Source organism: Camelina sativa, chromosome 3 (genome assembly GCF_030686135.1).
Source record: "Camelina sativa cultivar CO46 ecotype springtype chromosome 3, ASM3068613v1".
NCBI classification, from domain to species: Eukaryota; Viridiplantae; Streptophyta; class Magnoliopsida; order Brassicales; family Brassicaceae; genus Camelina; species Camelina sativa.
The window spans coordinates 8,173,641-8,192,833 of record NC_141882.1 but is presented as its reverse complement, the minus strand read 5'-3'; the positions used below and the strand labels follow the sequence as shown (position 1 = coordinate 8,192,833).

Genomic DNA, 19,193 nt, shown 5'->3' with positions numbered 1-19,193 from the left:
CATTTCAACCTCCTAATTTTTAGCTTTAACTGCGCGAGCATTTCTTTGAATTTTTTACTTTTTTTATCAAGTATAACTTCTAAATTTTCAAAATTATTTTAGGTTGCTTGAGATTTGGTTTCAACTTCTCAAAGATCTAAATGCCATTTTCGAATGAACTTAATCTAATATTTTGATCGCTATGATTTCAACAACTTATATGCAAAAGCGTTTGTCTATCAGCGTAAAGTCGTAGACACAAACCCAATCGATGAAGTCGCACACAGCTCTCTTAAGAAACTATATATATCATATTCTAAAATTTACTGTGTTAGTTTTATTCTTTTAATACACTGGATATAAATCATAGAAATATAACTAAATTGTTCATACAAAAATCAAGAACTCAGAATTACAGACTAAAACTTAGTACATCACAAACATGACTGGATAAGGATTCATTTAACGCAAAAGAAAAATCTTACATAGTACTATCTCAAATGTTGTTTGCTTAACGACATTATTAATTAGTCACAGAAACGGCTCATGTATTCTACATTATTACATTGCAAAAGTTTTTATTTTTGTATGAGCTAAATAATGTTAAAAAAAGAAGTTATTATTTAGATAAAATATAACCGTATTCGTTTACAAGTGCTTTGTTTATAGTTTCATAAGCTCTCTGAGTAGGATGCATACCGTCCCAAAACAAATAAGAAGATGTATTGGGACATATTTTCGATGTAGACTTTTTGCAGAGGGCACCTCCGCTCAATAATCCTGTTTTGCAACACGGTTTTTTTACTTCTTCAAATCCTGCATGCAAATATTTTTAAAAAATTAATATGCATGCATGATCGTTTAATATAAATAACTATAGCGTTACTTTACATGAATTGTCACAATGAATTATTTACCATAATCTCCAGGAGTTTCTAGCATCTGACTGAAGACAGTGTAGATATCCATATAAACCAATGTAGAATTTGGTAGCGTTTTTGACAGTTGACCCAAGATCAGGATGAGTTTAGAGTTGAAAAGCTGAGCAGCATAATTAAGCTCTTTGTTGCATTGTTTCTTTTTCTTTACTAGTTGTGATGGTACACATCCAAGTGGTGGTGCTCCGATCACTCCTATACGTCTTGCTCCATATCCATACAATTGCTGCATACCCAATTTATACATTTTACATTTACATTATGTTATTCACGAAATATCATTTTTGATAATCAAGTGATACTAAGATTTTTGTGTCTCCTAGCAGGTTCAATTAACCTTAAGTGTTGTAGTATTTAAGGTGTCAATCCAAATGGGATGTTGCTAGCAATCAAGATGCAATCAAGGAATCACAAGTTAAGCCAATTCAAAGAGTGTTTTTATCTAAGAGTCCTAGAATGATCAAAATGCGAAATGGAAATGAGTCACAGAACAAGAAACAAGAATGCATGACAAGAAGCGAAAGTGAATAAAAACGCAAACGATTCTAAGCATGAACAAACGAAACAGTTCCAGGAATGTAATAAAAATCAGAAAGAAAGAAGTCCTAAGGATGGGGTAATTGATGTCGGTGGAGTATTCTAGTCTAAGGAGTGTTTAACATACCATAAGCAAAGTATCCCTAAACAATGAACATCACAACTTAGCTAATCCAATCTCTTGGCAAAAGCTACTCAGACGCAACCACTTCCATACCTAGCTCTCGCTAGAGAAACGTGGTCGAGCAGGCATGACAGACAAGTTCATTCGTGTCAACAAACATCCTAGACAACTAATCTCTTAGGCTAGGAACGTAAGTCTCTGGCACTAGTTGGTCAGACATTTCATCAAACACCTTTTGGGTGCGAAAATGTCTCGAACCTAGTTCCAATTGATCAGAGAGAAACAAGTAATTCTAACTCTAGTCCAGAAGGGAATTTTACAATCAAAGCTTAAACACTCTACATCCTAAGATCCTCCACCTAATCTATCCCATCCTCAGGAACTACCACACTACTCAGATCCGAAAATCATAGTCAAGGATGCAAACACCGAAATCATTGAATCAAGCATAATAAGATAGATAAAAATAAGATTAACAACTTTGTAGAAGGAATCAAATGCAAAATCTCAATAAATCTCAACGATATCGGAATACAAGTCTGAGAACGTGTTTTGGATGCTAGGTTAAAAACCTTCTGGGAACGAAAACGAGATTAAAAGATAAGATGTCTCCGCAAAGACTTAACAAAATGTATATATAGTAGTCCAACATGGAAAGCCCTAAAACTTAAAACGACAAGGTAAAGCGTCGGTTCGGTAATCTCCTGAAGCATGTGAAACCAAACGTCTTTCTTCCCGACATGTGCGATCAAGTCCATGTGCGTCGAATGGAATCCAATGTCATCATAGCTCGGATGGAAGGCTGAGGAGCATGGCTTGGACGGATAGCTCGGACGGAACGGAGATGGTGACAATGGCTCGGACGAGACGGAGATGGTGACCATGGCTCGGACGAGAATGAAGATGGTGACCATGGCTTGGACGAAACGAAGATGGTGACCATGGCTCGGACGAGAATGAAGATGGTGACCATGGCTCGGACGAAACGAAGATGGTGACCATGGCTCGGACGAGAATGAAGATGGTGACCATGGCTCGGACGAGAATGAAGATGGTGACCATGGCTCGGACGAAACGAAGATGGTGACCATGGCTCGGACGAGAATGAAGGTGGTGACCATGGCTCGGACGAGAATAGCTTCCAACGTTTCCTAAATACCTGAAATACTCCAAAATGCACAATGTATGCAAGGATGATGCAAGAGCTACCTAGACGTGCAAAGTGTATAGAAAAAAACTAGAAAACGATGCAAACCAATGAGTTATCCTAGCTAAATGCATGATAAAAATAAGCTAAGGAGAGACAAAATATAGACATATCAACTCCCCCAAGCTTACTCTTTGCTTGCCCTCAAGCAAACAATCAAGAATAGAGTATGGAGAAGAGGTGTGAAGATGGGGTCTCAGAACCTAAAACATGCTAAATAAAATAGTTAGAATCAAGGTCCTTGTTTTTAGTTCTATGATGCATGGTGAAAGAACTCTATATTTTTTTTTACACATGCAATCCTATCAATCATTCCCTTTAACATTCATTAACAGAGAACCGTGAATCAAGCTAAGCAATGTCGTTGAACTCATTTGGCTAGGGTGAAGGGTTGGAGACTTAGATGGTCTCCTTCTCGAGTGGTTTCATCAATACATGACAAGGTTCTCTCACAAAAATGAGTTGAGCTTAAGAGAAGGCTAAAGGTTGAAACCAACTGATACATACAAGAGCAGCGTCCTGTCTACCCAAAGAACATTCCAAACCGAAGTTGGTCCTATCTCTACCCTTCATCAGAAACATCATCTCAAACCCATTCTTTCACTCTTTATACTTGGTCTTAGGGGAAGTTCACTTATTATCATTCTAGCAGATTGGGAAATCTTTATTATCACTATGGTTCTTTTTCTTTTCTTCTAAGGACTCTAGACATCATAAGCATTTTTACTTTCTTTCCTTTGTCTAATCTTTTCGTTTTATGCCCAGAACCAATAACTCATTGTTTTGCTCAACCCAAATCCTTTACTAGACTTGTAAACCTTGAAAACACATCCCCCTCCTAAAGACTTTCTCCCCTTTACTTTCTGTTTACACTTCACTTTTCTGCACAAATCCATACCCAATACCCAAAATCGAGTTCTCACCTAGTCCTACTAGTCCGGATAACGCGAACTAGAACTACACAGGATCCTACTCTTGTCGGTTAGAACCTAACACTTTCTAACAAGCTCAACTCGGAAAAAGGCCTGACATTCAAGAATACAATTGGCTTGAAAGAACGGTTGGTTAAGGGTGCGGGGAACTGTTCCAAAGATGGGAATCAGCTACTTGGATCGACAAGGGTGGTAAAAATGTGAAAGACAATCCAAGTATGTATATGGTATCCATGAGTTCAACTTCAATGCATAACAGGATAATTGCAAGTCAGGATTAGGTTCAAGTAGATAGGGAATGATATCAATTCAAAACATGCTTCAATCTTAAATTTTCAAGTTCAATCAACAAGCATCAAAGAACTAAGAACAAGGGCCTTGATCCTATCCTATTGAATCCAACATGCTAACAAGGTTACAATCATCATCAACCCCTATGCTAAATGCAACAACCCTATATGAATAAACCTAGACTCAATCCTAATATGCAATTGCAAACTACATGAACACTCTGTTTTTGTGGAAATTTTCGAAATTTTTTTTTTTTTCAAATTTTTTTATGGTTTTTCTATGCAAATAGATGGATGCAGACTCAAACATGATATGATGCAAAGATTTGAAATAAGAATCACAAAACACGACATTAGATACATCATCTCAAACCCTCCCCCAAACTTAAAATACACAGTCTCCTGTGTAAGAAAAATTTGCTGGAGGATTTAAGAATCACAATACAAACAATGCAGAAATGAAATGGTATATACAAAGGAAGGTAGGAGTACCTCAGTAGTAGAAAAAGGAGTCTGAGCTCGCCCAAGGAGCTGGTGCGTGGTACTGGCTCTGTCCTTCACCGTGTTCGGTATCCGCAGGAGTGGTCTCACCTGGTGGGTCGACTTGTTGCTCAACCGCTTGAGTGTTCTGATAAGTGCTCGGCTGCTCGTCGCACTGCATGTCGTCGACTCTAGACTCGCCATGGTCCGAGACCAATACTACCACATCCGTAGGCTGATAATCACCTTGCTGCCCAACTTGTTGCTCAACCTCTTGCTCAGCTTGAGCTGCAGAACGACGCGCTGATCGACGACTTGAGGAGGCTTTTGAACCACGCAAACCGCGTCCCCTTCTCTCCCTAGATTCATGTGATGAGTGGCGTGAAGGGACGGGAGAAGATGGGCGCTGTCGTGGCACATATGAAGATTGACGTGCGGGTGATGGAATCGGAGAAGGTGTTCGCTCTAGGTTCGCGGAAGGGCGTCCTGGCATTGGTATGGTATCCTCGGGGATGGACCTTGGGACCGCGGTTGTGGATGTCGAACAGCTAAACTTACGCATGAAGTTCATGACACTCTTGGTGAAACGGCTAAACGTTTTGTCTCTGGCTTTCCCCCATTGTTGCAGCAGGTTGAGTCTATGATGAGCGGCTCGATCCCCCTTGGACATTCTCGGATCCGAGTACTCCTCGAAGTGGAATTGCTCCGGGCGGTACTCCTCTGGGCGGTAGTCCTCTGTGTCTTCTTCCATTGGCTCCGCGCGTGTTTCCACAACGTCGACATGATCCTCTTCAGCTTCAGAGTTGTATAAGATTGTCGTAGGAGGGATAAACTCGATATGCTCTCCACCTAAGATTGTAGTCAACTCGACGCAAGGGAGGAGTAATCTCGAAGGTCCGACCGCAGGATGCACAAAATTGTAGAGCAACCTTCCATGCCTCAAACCCCAATCCAAAGTGCGTAGCTGTCGCAGGTAGCGGAGGTCTATCCAACGTGGTGGGTGCGCCTCAGAGTGTAGGGGGACGCCAGCAGCCTCAAGGAACCAAGTCACGATGCCTCCCATGCACATCACTCCGGGAGTGTGGTTGAGGCTTAGTCGCGAGACCCAATGCTTGTATGTCAGCATGTGGTTGATAAGGTAGAGCGAGACGGAAGCGTTGGATATGTCACCTTGCAGCGCGGTGCAATCTATGGCAGTGAATGAGAGTCCCTTAAGCGCCAAATCGATCATCTCTAGATCGCCATTCGTCATGTATCCTTTAATCTCTTTAGCGTAAAATGCATTGGTGACCGCCTTCTGGAAGTAACGCAACACTGGGCTCCGCACGTTCAGCGCTTTTGTCTTCGAGGAGGTGAATGTGGGTGCACTCCCAATCGTTGCCCAGAGTGCGGATATCTCATCTCGATCGAACTGCGGCGTAGTCCCTGTTCCGCTGGGAAATCCAAACATCTCTTCGATAGTTTTGAAACTGAGAGTGTAGAACTGGCCATGAACGCGAAATGTAATGTAGCCCAGACCTCCATCAGACATCATTCCCGGCTCATCCGCATACAGATGCGTCTCCAGAGTACAGAGGAACTGAATTGTCTCCTCCCTGTATCCGCTTTTTGGTGTGTTCATGATTCCCCCCAGATGGCACCGGCTAAACAGATACTGAACATCCTCCCAAATCCCAAGTTGCTGCATAGTCTCAACATGGGGATATCTTGTTCCCTCAAACTCCATCTGCTGGAACAGCTCGTAGTATTCCTTGGGAGTTAATTTCGTCTCAGTGCTCTTCCGTTTGACCGATTTTCTGGGAGCTGGTGTTGAGCGCAAAGCGGGTTCCTCCTGTTCATAATCGCTCCCGTCCTCCTTTGAGTGTGAAGCTTGTGCCGGTCGCTTCCCGCGACTCTTACTCTTAGAGAGCGGTTTGGCCGGTCTGCTTGACCCAGCGCCTTGCGTAGGCGGCTTGGAAGTAGCAACACGTCCTGGAACCTGACAACCATACTTATCATACATCTCATCCCAAAAATTGTCAGACATTGCAAAGGTGAAACAATTCAAACTCAAAATCAAAGATTAGTAGGTTAGTGACCGAGCAATAATAAAAATCGCAAAAAAAATCAATGAGAGTGAGTATGGCGCGAAACACACGAAGATGGTCGCAGTGGCTCGGACGACAGCAAGATGGTCACAGTGGCTCGGTCAAAACGCAGATTGCGACAGTAGCTCGGTTGATGCCTCACGGAAGCGCGGGGTGAGACGGCGGTGATGAACGGGAGAGTGGAGCTTCGGCGAGAAGATGGAGAGTGAACTGCAGCAGGTCGAAGATGGAGAGTGAGCAGAGGTAATAGAACAAAGTGAGAACGTAAACAAAGAGTGATGAGGGAGTGGAATAATAATGGTCGTGAGGAGAGTATTTGTTTGGTAGGGGTGAAGAGTGAAGGGAGGGGAGAGTTGAATTTAAAGAGGAGAAAAGAAGGAAGAGTGGTGGAGTGATGGGAAGAAAGAAGACATAAAGTGATGTGTTTGTTGTGAGGGAACAAGAGAGGGGGAGGAGTGAGGTGATTGAAGATAATAGAGGTTCACGTGGGAGGGGAAGCCAACAAAGAGGGAGATGCAAGTGGGTTGCTTTCTTTTCGTTTTTTCGTTTTTTTTTTTTTTTTTTTTTTTTTTTTTTTTTTTTTTTGCTCCCTCTCCTTTTCACTCTGTTTTTCTCTGTATCCTCTATCTTTGTTGCACACACTCCCTTCTGTAGATTCCTGAACACAGAAAACCAAAAACAAAAATTAAAAACACAAGAATCCTAAAAATATTTACAGTGATACCTTTGGGACTTCCTCCCAAGTGAGCTTGTTTAAAGTCTCTAGCTTGACTTTTCAGCTTTTTATGCTTTTTGGGGTTCATGGAGGAGTACAGAAAACCCCTCTGGGCGGATTTGATCAGCTAAATATTTTTTTACTCTTTGGCCGTTTACAGTGAATTCGCTGCCATCCTTGTTCAGAAGAGTGATAGCTCCAAATGGCAAAACGTCTTTGACTGTAAATGGTCCAGACCACCTAGACTTAAGCTTTCCAGGAAATAACTTAAGTCTGGAATTGAACAGCAAAACCTGATCTCCAGCTTTGAGCTCCTTGACAATAATCTTCTTGTCATGAAAATTCTTTGTCCTCTCCTTGTAAATCTTGGAACTCTCATAAGCATCAAGTCTTATTTCTTCCAACTCATGGATGTCAAGAGTTCTCTTAGCCTGAGCTGTGTCAATATCCAAGTTCAGCAGCTTGATTGCCCAAAGTGCCTTGTACTCAACCTCCACAGGGAGATGACATGCTTTACCATATACCAACTGAAACGGTGTTCTGCCTATTGGCGTCTTGAACGCTGTTCTGTATGCCCAAAGAGTCTCGTCCAACTTGACAGACCAATCTTTCTTCGAGACTCCAACAATTCTTGACAAGATACCCTTGATCTGTTTGTTCGAAACTTCAACCTGACCGCTGGTCTGAGGGTGATACGCAGTAGACACTTTGTGCTTGACCCCATACTTTCTCAGCATGCTCTCAAAAACTTTGTTGACGAAGTGAGTTCCACCATCACTGATCACCGCTCTAGGTATCCCATACCTTGGAAAGATTATACTTTTGAACAGCTTCAGAACAACCTTGTGATCATTGGTGGGGCTGGCTATGGCTTCGACCCACTTAGAAACGTAATCAACTGCCACCAAGATATAGACATTCCCATTAGATGGGGGGTTGAAAGGACCCATGAAGTCTATCCCCCAGACGTCAAATATCTCCACTTCCAGGATTGGATTTTGGGGCATCTCGTTTCTCCTTGTGATGTTGCCCATCCTCTGACAAGCGTCACACTTGGTGATGAAGTTGTGAGCGTCTTTGAACAAGGTTGGCCACCAGAGACCTGCTTGGAGAACCTTCTGAGCTGTCTTGAATGTGGCGAAATGACCTCCGTAGACGGAACCGTGACAATGCTCAAGCACTCCCTGCACTTCCCCTTCTGCTATGCATCTTCTGAACAGACCGTCAGAACCTCTCTTGTACAGATAGGGTTCATCCCAGAAGTAGTGGTTGACCTCTCTGAAAAGCTTCTTCTTCCTGTATGGATCCATGTCATCAGGAACTTCTCCACATACCTTGTAATTCACAACATCTGCATACCAGGGTGCAGTCTCAGAAGTGATTGCCATGCATCTGATTTTGAGGTTCTCAACCCCTGTGTCATGCATCCGCTCACAAACCTGGGCTACCAGAAGTTGTTCCTCAGGCATTGAGTCATTTATTGGAACAACATCTTCTATCCTCATTCTTGACAAGTGGTCTGCAACTCCATTTTCTATTCCTTTCTTGTCAACTATCTCCATGTCAAACTCTTGGAGAAGCAGGATCCATCTCAGCAGTCTCGGTTTGGTATCCTTCTTCGAGTAGATGTGTCTCAGAGCGGCATGATCGGTATACACAATGACCTTCGAACCTACAAGATAACTCCTGAATTTCTCGAATGCAAACACAACTGCTAGGAGTTCCTTCTCTGTGGTAGCATACCTTCCCTGGGTCTCGTCCAAGGTGCGACTTGCGTAGTAGATGACATGAAGCTTCTTGTCAATACGCTGTCCCAGAACTGCTCCAACTGCGAAGTCTGAAGCATCACACATGATCTCAAAAGGATGATCCCAATTCGGAGCTTGCACTATGGGTGCTGAAACCAAGGCCTCCTTGATCTTGCTGAAAGCTTCCAAACATGCTGCATCAAATTCGAACTCAACCTCCTTGCACAACAACCTTGTCAAAGGTCTTGCAATTTTTGAGAAGTCCTTGATGAATCTCCTGTAAAACCCAGCATGTCCCAGAAAACTCCTGATGTCCTTCACTGTCTTAGGCTGTTGAAGCTGAACCATGACCTCAATCTTAGCTTTGTCAACCTCAATCCCTTTCTCAGAAATTTTGTGTCCCAGAACAATCCCTTCTTCAACCATGAAATGGCACTTCTCCCAGTTCAGCACCAGGTTCGTCTCCTCACATCGCGTCAATACCCTGCACAAATTTAACAAACAGGAGGAGAAAGTGGAACCGTATACAGAGAAGTCGTCCATAAACACTTCCACTGACTCCTCAATTAAATCCGAGAAAATTGAAGTCATGCACCTCTGAAAGGTGGCAGGAGCATTGCACAAACCAAATGGCATGCGTCTGTAGGCAAATGTGCCATAGGGACAAGTAAAGGTTGTCTTTTCCTGATCATTTGGGTGAATAGGGATTTGGAAGAATCCACTATACCCATCAAGGAAACAATAATAGGGATGACTAGCTAGTCTTTCCAACATTTGATCAATGAAAGGCAAAGGAAAATGATCTTTCCTAGATACAGCATTCAACTTCCTATAATCTATACACATCCTATGTCCTGTGATGGTTCTAGTTGGGATTAACTCATTTTTGTCGTTTTTGATCACAGTTATGCCTCCCTTCTTAGGTACACAGTGCACTGGAGATACCCAAGTACTATCAGAGATAGGATAGATAACTCCAGCATCAAGCAGTTTTAGGATTTCTTTCTTTACTACTTCTTTCAGATTAGGGTTCAATCTTCTTTGGGGTTCAATACTAGCATAAGACTCATTTTCAAGATTGATCCTATGTGTGCAAAGACTAGGTGAGATTCCTTTGATATCATCTAAAGAATAACCTATGGCCTTTCTAAACTTTTTTAGCTCAGTGACTAGCAACCCCAATTCATCATCACTCAACCTAGCATTCACTATGACAGGATAAGTAGAATTGGTTCCCAGAAAAACGTACCTGAGTCCGGAAGGGAGAGTTTTGAGTTCTACCTTCGGAGCTTTCAGTTCCGACCAGTCATCAGCACGGGAGTCTGGAATGATCGCGGTCGAGTGGGAGATATCACGTTCTGAACTCTCTGTCTCAACTGCACGTACCTCCTTTGCGTCAGATATCTGCTCGAATTCCTCTGATCCATCCGTTTCTCTGTGGGAATCTAGCATATTCTTGTAACAAGTTGTCTCCCCATGCAGGAACCCTTCTTCTCCATCCTTGGTTAGAGCAGTTTTGAGATGATCCTCCTCAGCTAGTTCCTCCAACAGCTCATCAGCCAACTTATCCATCTCTTCAATATAGAAGACTTGTCCTCCTATTGTTGGCTTCTTCAAAGTATCCTTGATATCAAACTTCATGATGAAGTCATCGCCCAGATTAAGATCAATCTTGCCATTTCTGACATCAATGATGGCTCCAGCAGTCGCTAGGAACGGTCTTCCTAAAATCAGAGGATCTTTAGGTTCTTCATCCATCTCCAGAACCACGAAGTCAGTTGGTACTTCCACGTCTCTGATCCTGACAGGTAAGTCCTCTAAGATACCATGTGGAAGTCTCACTGATCTATCTGCAAGGATGAGGGAGATGTCGCATCCCTTAAACCTTGTGAAACCCAACCTCTTAGCCACAGAGAATGGCATCAGATTCACTGAAGCGCCAAGATCACATAAGCACCTCTCAAAAGACATGGGTCCAATGGAGCAGGGAAGAGTGAATGATCCAGGATCTTTGAGCTTCTTGGGTACAACCTTCTTCTGGATGATTGCACTGCACTCAAGACTTAGTACCACCATGCCTTGAACTTCTTTTGATCTCTCCATCACCAAGTCCTTGAGGAATTTCTGGTAGTGAGGAACAAGTGCGAATGCATCTAGCAATGGCATTCTCAACTCAATCTCCTTGACTTGCTTTTCGAACAAGGCTTTGTACTTCTCAGTAAGCTGCTTCTTGAACCTCACTGGAAATGGTAGAGGAGGCTTGTACGGTGGAGGGATGAACTTCGCAGGTCTGTCTTCAGGAACAGCAGGCTCCTTAACAGCTTCAGGCTCGGATTGCTTCACTGGCTCGATTGGATCTTTGACTGCCTCGACGGGGTTCTCCATCTGAGTGTCATCCTGACCAAAATCCTCCCCATCTAATTCCGCACTGTCCTCAGTGACGTCTGGTACTCCTTGCCTGGGAGGCAATGTTTTCCCACTTCTTAGCGTAATGGCACTGGCAAACTCCTTGGGGTTCTGAACAGCTTTACCTGGGAATTGGCCAGGCTTTGGTGCAGAAGTAGAAACCGATTGGCCCTCCATGTACCTTATCTTCGAATTCAGAGTTTCGAATTTGACGTTCAGATCATTGTAGGAACATTCCATCCGCTGACTTAGGTCAGCGAACTTCTTTGCAGTATCCATGGAACCGCTAGCTTGACCCTGAAGAATTTGTTGCATCATATGCTTCAGTTCTTGATCTGGGGTTGGTGTAGGCTGAACTGGTTGAGGGCGGAATCCTGGCGGTGGTCCCGAGGGAGCTTGGTAACCCTGCTGGAACTGTTGTTTTGGAGCGAATCCCGGATTGTAAGGCACAAAAGGTTTTTGTTGCCCTTGCTGTTGTTGTTGAGGAGGGTACACCTGATCTTGTGGATTAGCAACATTGGTACTTCGGTAAGACAAATTGGGATTCGTCTTGTAGGGGTTGTAACCTTTGTTGTAGCCACCCTGATTCTGAACATAGCTGATCTCTTCACTCTGCTCACCCTCCCCATCTGGAACTTGGAAAGGGTCGTCCTCAGAGACGAAGTGGACGCTCCTCTGCTGGCTCAGCAAGATACGGTCAAGCTTCTCATTTACATTCTTGAGGTCCTTCTTGTACTTCTCTTCAGACCCAGCGTCGCCGCGAAATGTGCGGTCATAATCCTCATTGTAGTTGCCGTCTGACTGGGCGAGATTCTCAACCAATTGCCATCCTTCCTCAACCTCTTTGTTCAAGAAATTACCGTTGGAAGCAGTGTCAAGCAGCATGCGGATTTTTGGAAGTACACCACGGTATAGAGTGCTCAGCAGTGACTCGTTGCTGAAACCATGGTGTGGACACTGGCTGTGGTAACCCTTGAAACGCTCCCAGGCTTCACAGAATGATTCTGAGCTCCTCTGAGTGAAACTGGAAATCTCATTCCTGAGACGTGCCGTTCTGGAGTTAGAGAAAAACTTGGCCAAGAATGCCTTCTTGCAGCCATCCCAGGTGGTGATTGAGCCCTTGGGAAGGTTTTTCTCCCATTGATGAGCCTTGTCTCCCAGGGAGAAAGGGAAGAGGCGCAACTTGTAACCATCCTCACTCACGCCGTTGATCTTGGTGAGACCACAAAGACGGTCGAACTCGTCCAAGTGGTCGAGTGGATCCTCCATAGGCAACCCGTGAAACTTGTTTCCTTGGATCATGGTAATCAGACCACTTTTGATCTCGAAGTTGTTGTTCGGCACGGCGGGAGGGACGATTCCAGCACGTTGAGTGTGAGTGTTCGGTGCATCCCCAGCACCAATGTTTCGCGGTCCCTGATGTGGTTCATGCTGTTGTTCCATAGTGACGTGTGCGAGATGCTCAACGGGTTGACGAGCTTGTCGTGGGCGTTGCAACCGGTTGATTTCGTCGATCACAGGAAGGAGATTCTGATGCCCTCTTGATCTGGTGTGCATGCAAGGTTGCAATCAACAGGTTCCTGAGATGCAAAACAAACAAGCAAACAACCAAAACAAGTCAGTACTCAGAATGATAAGTGTAACAGAACTTAATCTTGCAAAACTTGAAATCTCAAATGTAACAATACGAATCCCAAATGGCAACGGCGCCAAATTGATACTAAGATTTTTGTGTCTCCTAGCAGGTTCAATTAACCTTAAGTGTTGTAGTATTTAAGGTGTCAATCCAAATGGGATGTTGCTAGCAATCAAGATGCAATCAAGGAATCACAAGTTAAGCCAATTCAAAGAGTGTTTTTATCTAAGAGTCCTAGAATGATCAAAATGCGAAATGGAAATGAGTCACAGAACAAGAAACAAGAATGCATGACAAGAAGCGAAAGTGAATAAAAACGCAAACGATTCTAAGCATGAACAAACGAAACAGTTCCAGGAATGTAATAAAAATCAGAAAGAAAGAAGTCCTAAGGATGGGGTAATTGATGTCGGTGGAGTATTCTAGTCTAAGGAGTGTTTAACATACCATAAGCAAAGTATCCCTAAACAATGAACATCACAACTTAGCTAATCCAATCTCTTGGCAAAAGCTACTCAGACGCAACCACTTCCATACCTAGCTCTCGCTAGAGAAACGTGGTCGAGCAGGCATGACAGACAAGTTCATTCGTGTCAACAAACATCCTAGACAACTAATCTCTTAGGCTAGGAACGTAAGTCTCTGGCACTAGTTGGTCAGACATTTCATCAAACACCTTTTGGGTGCGGAAATGTCTCGAACCTAGTTCCAATTGATCAGAGAGAAACAAGTAATTCTAACTCTAGTCCAGAAGGGAATTTTACAATCAAAGCTTAAACACTCTACATCCTAAGATCCTCCACCTAATCTATCCCATCCTCAGGAACTACCACACTACTCAGATCCGAAAATCATAGTCAAGGATGCAAACACCGAAATCATTGAATCAAGCATAATAAGATAGATAAAAATAAGATTAACAACTTTGTAGAAGGAATCAAATGCAAAATCTCAATAAATCTCAACGATATCGGAATACAAGTCTGAGAACGTGTTTTGGATGCTAGGTTAAAAACCTTCTGGGAACGAAAACGAGATTAAAAGATAAGATGTCTCCGCAAAGACTTAACAAAATGTATATATAGTAGTCCAACATGGAAAGCCCTAAAACTTAAAACGACAAGGTAAAGCGTCGGTTCGGTAATCTCCTGAAGCATGTGAAACCAAACGTCTTTCTTCCCGACATGTGCGATCAAGTCCATGTGCGTCGAATGGAATCCAATGTCATCATAGCTCGGATGGAAGGCTGAGGAGCATGGCTTGGACGGATAGCTCGGACGGAACGGAGATGGTGACAATGGCTCGGACGAGACGGAGATGGTGACCATGGCTCGGACGAGAATGAAGATGGTGACCATGGCTTGGACGAAACGAAGATGGTGACCATGGCTCGGACGAGAATGAAGATGGTGACCATGGCTCGGACGAAACGAAGATGGTGACCATGGCTCGGACGAGAATGAAGATGGTGACCATGGCTCGGACGAGAATGAAGATGGTGACCATGGCTCGGACGAAACGAAGATGGTGACCATGGCTCGGACGAGAATGAAGGTGGTGACCATGGCTCGGACGAGAATAGCTTCCAACGTTTCCTAAATACCTGAAATACTCCAAAATGCACAATGTATGCAAGGATGATGCAAGAGCTACCTAGACGTGCAAAGTGTATAGAAAAAAACTAGAAAACGATGCAAACCAATGAGTTATCCTAGCTAAATGCATGATAAAAATAAGCTAAGGAGAGACAAAATATAGACATATCATCAAGTCACATAATATATATACCCCAAAAATGATGTAATCTTTTTTACATATGTAAGCTTGTAGCCCAATAGTTTAAGTCCCTAAATTTATTAAAAAAAAAAAAAAAGTATGCTAATTTCGCAAGTTAAATAATGTTTGGACGTAAATTTATGAAGTTAGAAAAGCATAAAATAGAAGGATATATAATAATAATACGTACCAAAACGAAACTGGCGGCAGAGTCAGCAATGAAAGTGGTATAAGAGTCGACGTCATTTTTGAGTCGTTGAGCACCACTTCCAAAATATGTAATGATCAAATCATTACTTCCCGCTACGACGATTGCTACTCCTTTGGATATTATCTTATTGGTCTTCTCTAAACCTGCCAACACTTCTCCAGTCTGCTCTTGTCTTACTACCTTATTTACTTTCTCTATGTAGTCTTGGAAATATGTCAATTGGTCGAGCATTGGTATTGCATTCTGATTTAAATAAACCAAATGAATGATTATTGCTGCAAATATAATAAATCATATGACAATGATGATAAAATTGATTCGAACTTACTGCTGCTTTGGATGTCGCAGGGTTGTAGCCAGCACCACCCGAGGCAAAAGAGACGCCCGTAAGAAGATCGTTTGGTTGTGTTTTCGAGTCGAAATATGCAGGTACGATTTCTTTTACTCCAAGATATTTGGCTATTGGGATTAAGGAGACAAAAAAAAGATGTAACTAATTTGAAATTGGGTTTACTTCTCGTTATTTTTCATCATGTTTTATAGCGAGAGTACAAACCTAGATAATCAGAAGCAACCCTTCCATTGCTGAATCTACCAGTGGCAACTCCGAATTTGAAATCCATACCATAAGGACGATAATTACTTTTCATCTTTGTGTCTCGGTTATTGTTATTCCCTGTGTCAAAGACCGAATCCCCAAAGAAAAACACGGCCGGTATGGTTTTGTTCTCTGGCTTAGGTGGTGACGGAGCAGGTTTTGGCTTTGGGGCAGGCGGTGGTGTTGGGATAGGTTTTGGAGCTGGGGCAGGTGGTGGCTTATTCTTTGGAGCTGGTGGCGCTGGCTTTGGTGGTGATGGACATGGGACTGGCTTTGGTGCTGGTGGTGGCGCTGGCTTTGGTGCTGGTTTAGGTGGTGTTGGTGGGCATGCTGGTGGTGGCGGCTTTGGTTGGGGCTTAGGTGGTGGTGGTGGGCATGCAGATGGGCTAGGTGCTGGTGGTGGGCATGCAGATGGGCTAGGTGCTGGTGGTGGCTTGGGTTGAGGCTTTGGTGGTGTTGGTGGGCATGGAGATGGTCCTGGTGGTGAGACAGGTTTTGGGGATGGGCTAGGTGGTGGGGAAGACTTTGGTAATGGGTCAAATGCTGGTGGATCCATCGGCCACGGCTGTGGATACGGCCGAGGCCACATTGGCCAAGGCCAGAGCTGTCTATGCATGACTTGAGCATTGGTCGTTGTCAAGAAGAAGATACAAAAGGATAACAGAAAGAAAATAAAACGAGATATTCTCGAATATGAACAAGAATCGACCAAGGACGATCGCGTCATGGTTTTACTACCAGTAGTAAAAAATAACAGTTTTCATTCAAGTGTTTGCCACTGTCTTCATGTCAATATGTGCGTGCGTATGTATATATATGCATAATGCATTACGTACATGCGATTTATGTGGCCTTTTTCAAGTTGCATGTGTCTCAAGGCTTCTGTCATCACACAATTTGAGACCTCCCCTTATTCGGTCTCCAGTTACAAGCTGGAACTGAACTCTTCCTATCATCTCTCGTGACTTATGTATCCATAAAAACTCATGAGAAAGAAACTCTTTTGAATCTTCACTATCTTTGACCTAAACAACAAAAGGTTATCAGATGGCAGAGTAACTAGTTAGATCATATGGCTACATAATGTATATAAACAGCTTCCCACAAAATTTTGTAACTCAATTCCAAAAGATGATGATAGAAAATGCGACTGTGTCGGAGGGTGAGATTGTGAGAAGTTCCTAGTGGATTGGTTTTATTTTAGACTTTCGTTGGCAATAGCATATGATCTAAAATATATTTTAGTTAAAATTTTGTTTCCACCAATCATTTTTTTTTCTCTCCCTCTTTGTTGGAATGAGATGGATTCGATTCGATCAAGTGAAACAAGAAGAAGGTGTTATGATTCGGTCAAATTCATCACACAATATAACAGCAATTTACACTGTTTTTAATATTCTTTTTGGGTTTTATTCGTCCGGTTATTGTAGAAGAACACATAATATCAATCTTTAGGAAACCAACTGTATTTCTGATCCATGTCAATCTATATGTATAATACAATAATAATCATGTTTTAATACATTAATTTGAATGAGGCATCTTTAAATTACTTTTACTTAGCCAAATTAATCTATCTCAAACATCATCAAATATGTTTATCTTAAATTTACATTTATTTTTCATAGAAAGGTCCCATGTCATTCTCTACAAACTTTTGGCTTAAGATCTTATAAGCTCTTTCAGTTGGATGGTAAGAGTCCCAAAACATATATGAAGACACATTCTTGCAAAGAAGTGATGTAAATTTATTGCAAAGCGGACCTAATTCAAATAGCCCCGTCCCGCAACATCCTCTATCAATCTCATCAAATCCTGCAAAAATTCAAAAGAAAAAAAAAACTCATTCTCACAAAAAACACCATTGAAGAGTTAGCAGTTGAGCATGATTACCATATTTTTTGGGGTTTTGAATCATATCATCGAAAGCAGCGTAGATGTCAATATACACCAACGTGGTGTTTTGCAAGGTTCTAGCCAATGCATTCAAACTTGTGGAGAGTTTGGAATTGAAAAGCTGAGCTGCAAAGTTTAGTTCTTTAGCACACTTTCTTCGAAGTCCTCCTCTTGAGGTTCTCTGTATCGGTATACACCCGATGGGAGAAATACCAATGAATCCTATTTTTCTTGCACCTGATTCATAAAGTTGCTGCCAATATATTTAAACTCATATTAATTAGGATTGATTTACTAGCTCATATCAACAATTGGATCAGAGGATTAGATTCACATACCATAGCAAAACTTGTAGCAGAGTTAGCCATAAAAGTGGTATATGAATCAATGTCATACAAGAATTCTTCTAAATGTTCACCATAATAGGTATTGGCCAAATCGTCGCTGCCCGCTACCACAATGGCTAGGCCTTGAGATATTATGTGCTCAGCTTTCTCTTTTCCCACAAAGCCTTTCACTTTCTCTATGTATTCTTGAAAGTATGTCAACTGCTTTGACATAGGTATTGCACTCTACATATAATAACATTGATAGCACGTTTAAAACCAAATCAAATCAAATGGAAATATTAATAATGAAGGAGGTAATTAAACCAATAATAAAATAATGAAGGATATAAAAAACAAAGAATTGACGTTATTACTACTACGATAGGTGTCAAAGGATCGAAGCCAGAACCACCCGAAGCAAAGGATACACCAGTGAGGAGATCTTCCTTGGTCAGTCCCGGTCTCAAATATGCCGGTACAATTGGTTTAACTCCTAAATAATCCGCTGTGAAATTCAGAAACAGAAAAACCAACTTTCGTAAGATGAAAATATACATGGAAAAGTTATATTATCTTCAGCAACATTGTCTAGTTAAGAGTAAATATATTCATTTACATAGGAGCCTACTTAGATATAGAAGCATGAATAGTTTTTGTATGTCTATATAGTTGATATGTTTAGTCACATCATGATATGATGATAAAAGACATGGAGGCTAGCAAGTCACCTATAAAATCAGAAGGAATTTTTCCGTTGCAAAATCTGCCGGTGGGAACTCCATCTGGAAAATTCATGCCATAGGGGAGGAAATCAGCTTTGATCAATGTCATAATGTAATCGTTATTTCCTGTGTCTAAGATCGAATCCCCAAAGGCAAATATAGCCGGAAACGTCATGTTATGTGCCTTAGGTGGCGCTGGTTCAGGGGCTGGCCCTGGACTAGGACCTGGCTTTGGCTTTGGTGTAGGGGCAGGGGAAGGTCCTGGATTTGGAACTCGCTGTAAGCGATGTGCTGAAGTATGCATTGCCAAGAAGAAGGTAAAAAATAGTGAGATAAACAAAACACATCGAGATAGTTTCGAACTAGAAAAAGAACAAGAACAAGAAACCACAGTATCTTGCAACATGCTCGCTATATGTTCTTAATGTCTGATAAGAAGAAAAAAAAGAGTTGTCAAATTTAAGTAGCCAAAGTGTTTTTACTCGGAAAGAAAAGAAAAGAAAAGAAAAGAAAAAAAAGCGGACAGAAGCATGTGGTTTAGATGGTTATAAGAAGATGAAACTTGTCTCTCATGGCTTCTTC

General features: G+C 42.2%; 2 protein-coding genes and 1 non-coding gene across 4 annotated transcripts; 1 reads left to right on the top strand and 2 right to left on the bottom strand.

Moving 5' to 3' along the window:
- Positions 1–485: 485 nt before the first annotated feature.
- Positions 486–16,476, bottom strand: LOC104776129 (anther-specific proline-rich protein APG-like). 2 transcript variants are annotated; one of them, XM_010500142.3, is made up of 5 exons: positions 15,623–16,476; positions 15,395–15,525; positions 15,046–15,309; positions 897–1,143; positions 486–795 (listed from the first exon to the last, which is right to left on the bottom strand). In XM_010500142.3, exons 1-5 carry the CDS (start codon positions 16,389–16,391, stop codon positions 599–601), a joined length of 1,608 nt encoding a protein of 535 aa, XP_010498444.2. In that variant the 5' UTR covers positions 16,392–16,476; the 3' UTR covers positions 486–598. The 2 variants fall into 2 exon arrangements, with proteins under 2 accessions (XP_010498444.2, XP_087364822.1); XM_087508696.1 differs by lacking the exons at positions 486–795; positions 897–1,143 and adding an exon at positions 14,004–14,682.
- On the top strand, positions 12,384–12,490 carry LOC147946693 (small nucleolar RNA R71). Its single transcript, XR_015595638.1, has one exon. It is a non-coding gene; the product is annotated as a small nucleolar RNA R71 (small nucleolar RNA).
- A 638-nt stretch (positions 16,477–17,114) lies between the features above and the next one.
- LOC104740712 (GDSL esterase/lipase At1g20120) lies at positions 17,115–19,135 on the bottom strand. Its single transcript, XM_087508694.1, has 5 exons — positions 18,618–19,135; positions 18,264–18,394; positions 17,899–18,132; positions 17,558–17,813; positions 17,115–17,479 (listed from the first exon to the last, which is right to left on the bottom strand). Exons 1-5 carry the CDS (start codon positions 19,015–19,017, stop codon positions 17,280–17,282), a joined length of 1,221 nt encoding a protein of 406 aa, XP_087364820.1. The 5' UTR covers positions 19,018–19,135; the 3' UTR covers positions 17,115–17,279.
- Between the last annotated feature and the right edge of the window lie 58 nt (positions 19,136–19,193).

Bases quoted from the DNA above. Each gene is read 5' to 3' on its own strand.
- LOC104776129 (XM_010500142.3), bottom strand. From the start codon at position 16,391: ATGACGCGATCGTCCTTGGTCGATTCTTGTTCATATTCGAGAATATCT. The intron at 15,526-15,622 runs GTTTGTACTCTC...TAATCCCAATAG, and splicing joins GGTTGCTTCTGATTATCTAG to CCAAATATCTTGGAGTAAAA. The intron at 15,310-15,394 runs GTAAGTTCGAAT...TATTTAAATCAG, and splicing joins CTGCGACATCCAAAGCAGCA to AATGCAATACCAATGCTCGA.
- LOC104740712 (XM_087508694.1), bottom strand. From the start codon at position 19,017: ATGTTGCAAGATACTGTGGTTTCTTGTTCTTGTTCTTTTTCTAGTTCG. The intron at 18,133-18,263 runs GTAATAACGTCA...TATTATATGTAG, and splicing joins CTTTGACACCTATCGTAGTA to AGTGCAATACCTATGTCAAA. The intron at 17,814-17,898 runs GTATGTGAATCT...ATATATTGGCAG, and splicing joins CTGCTACAAGTTTTGCTATG to CAACTTTATGAATCAGGTGC.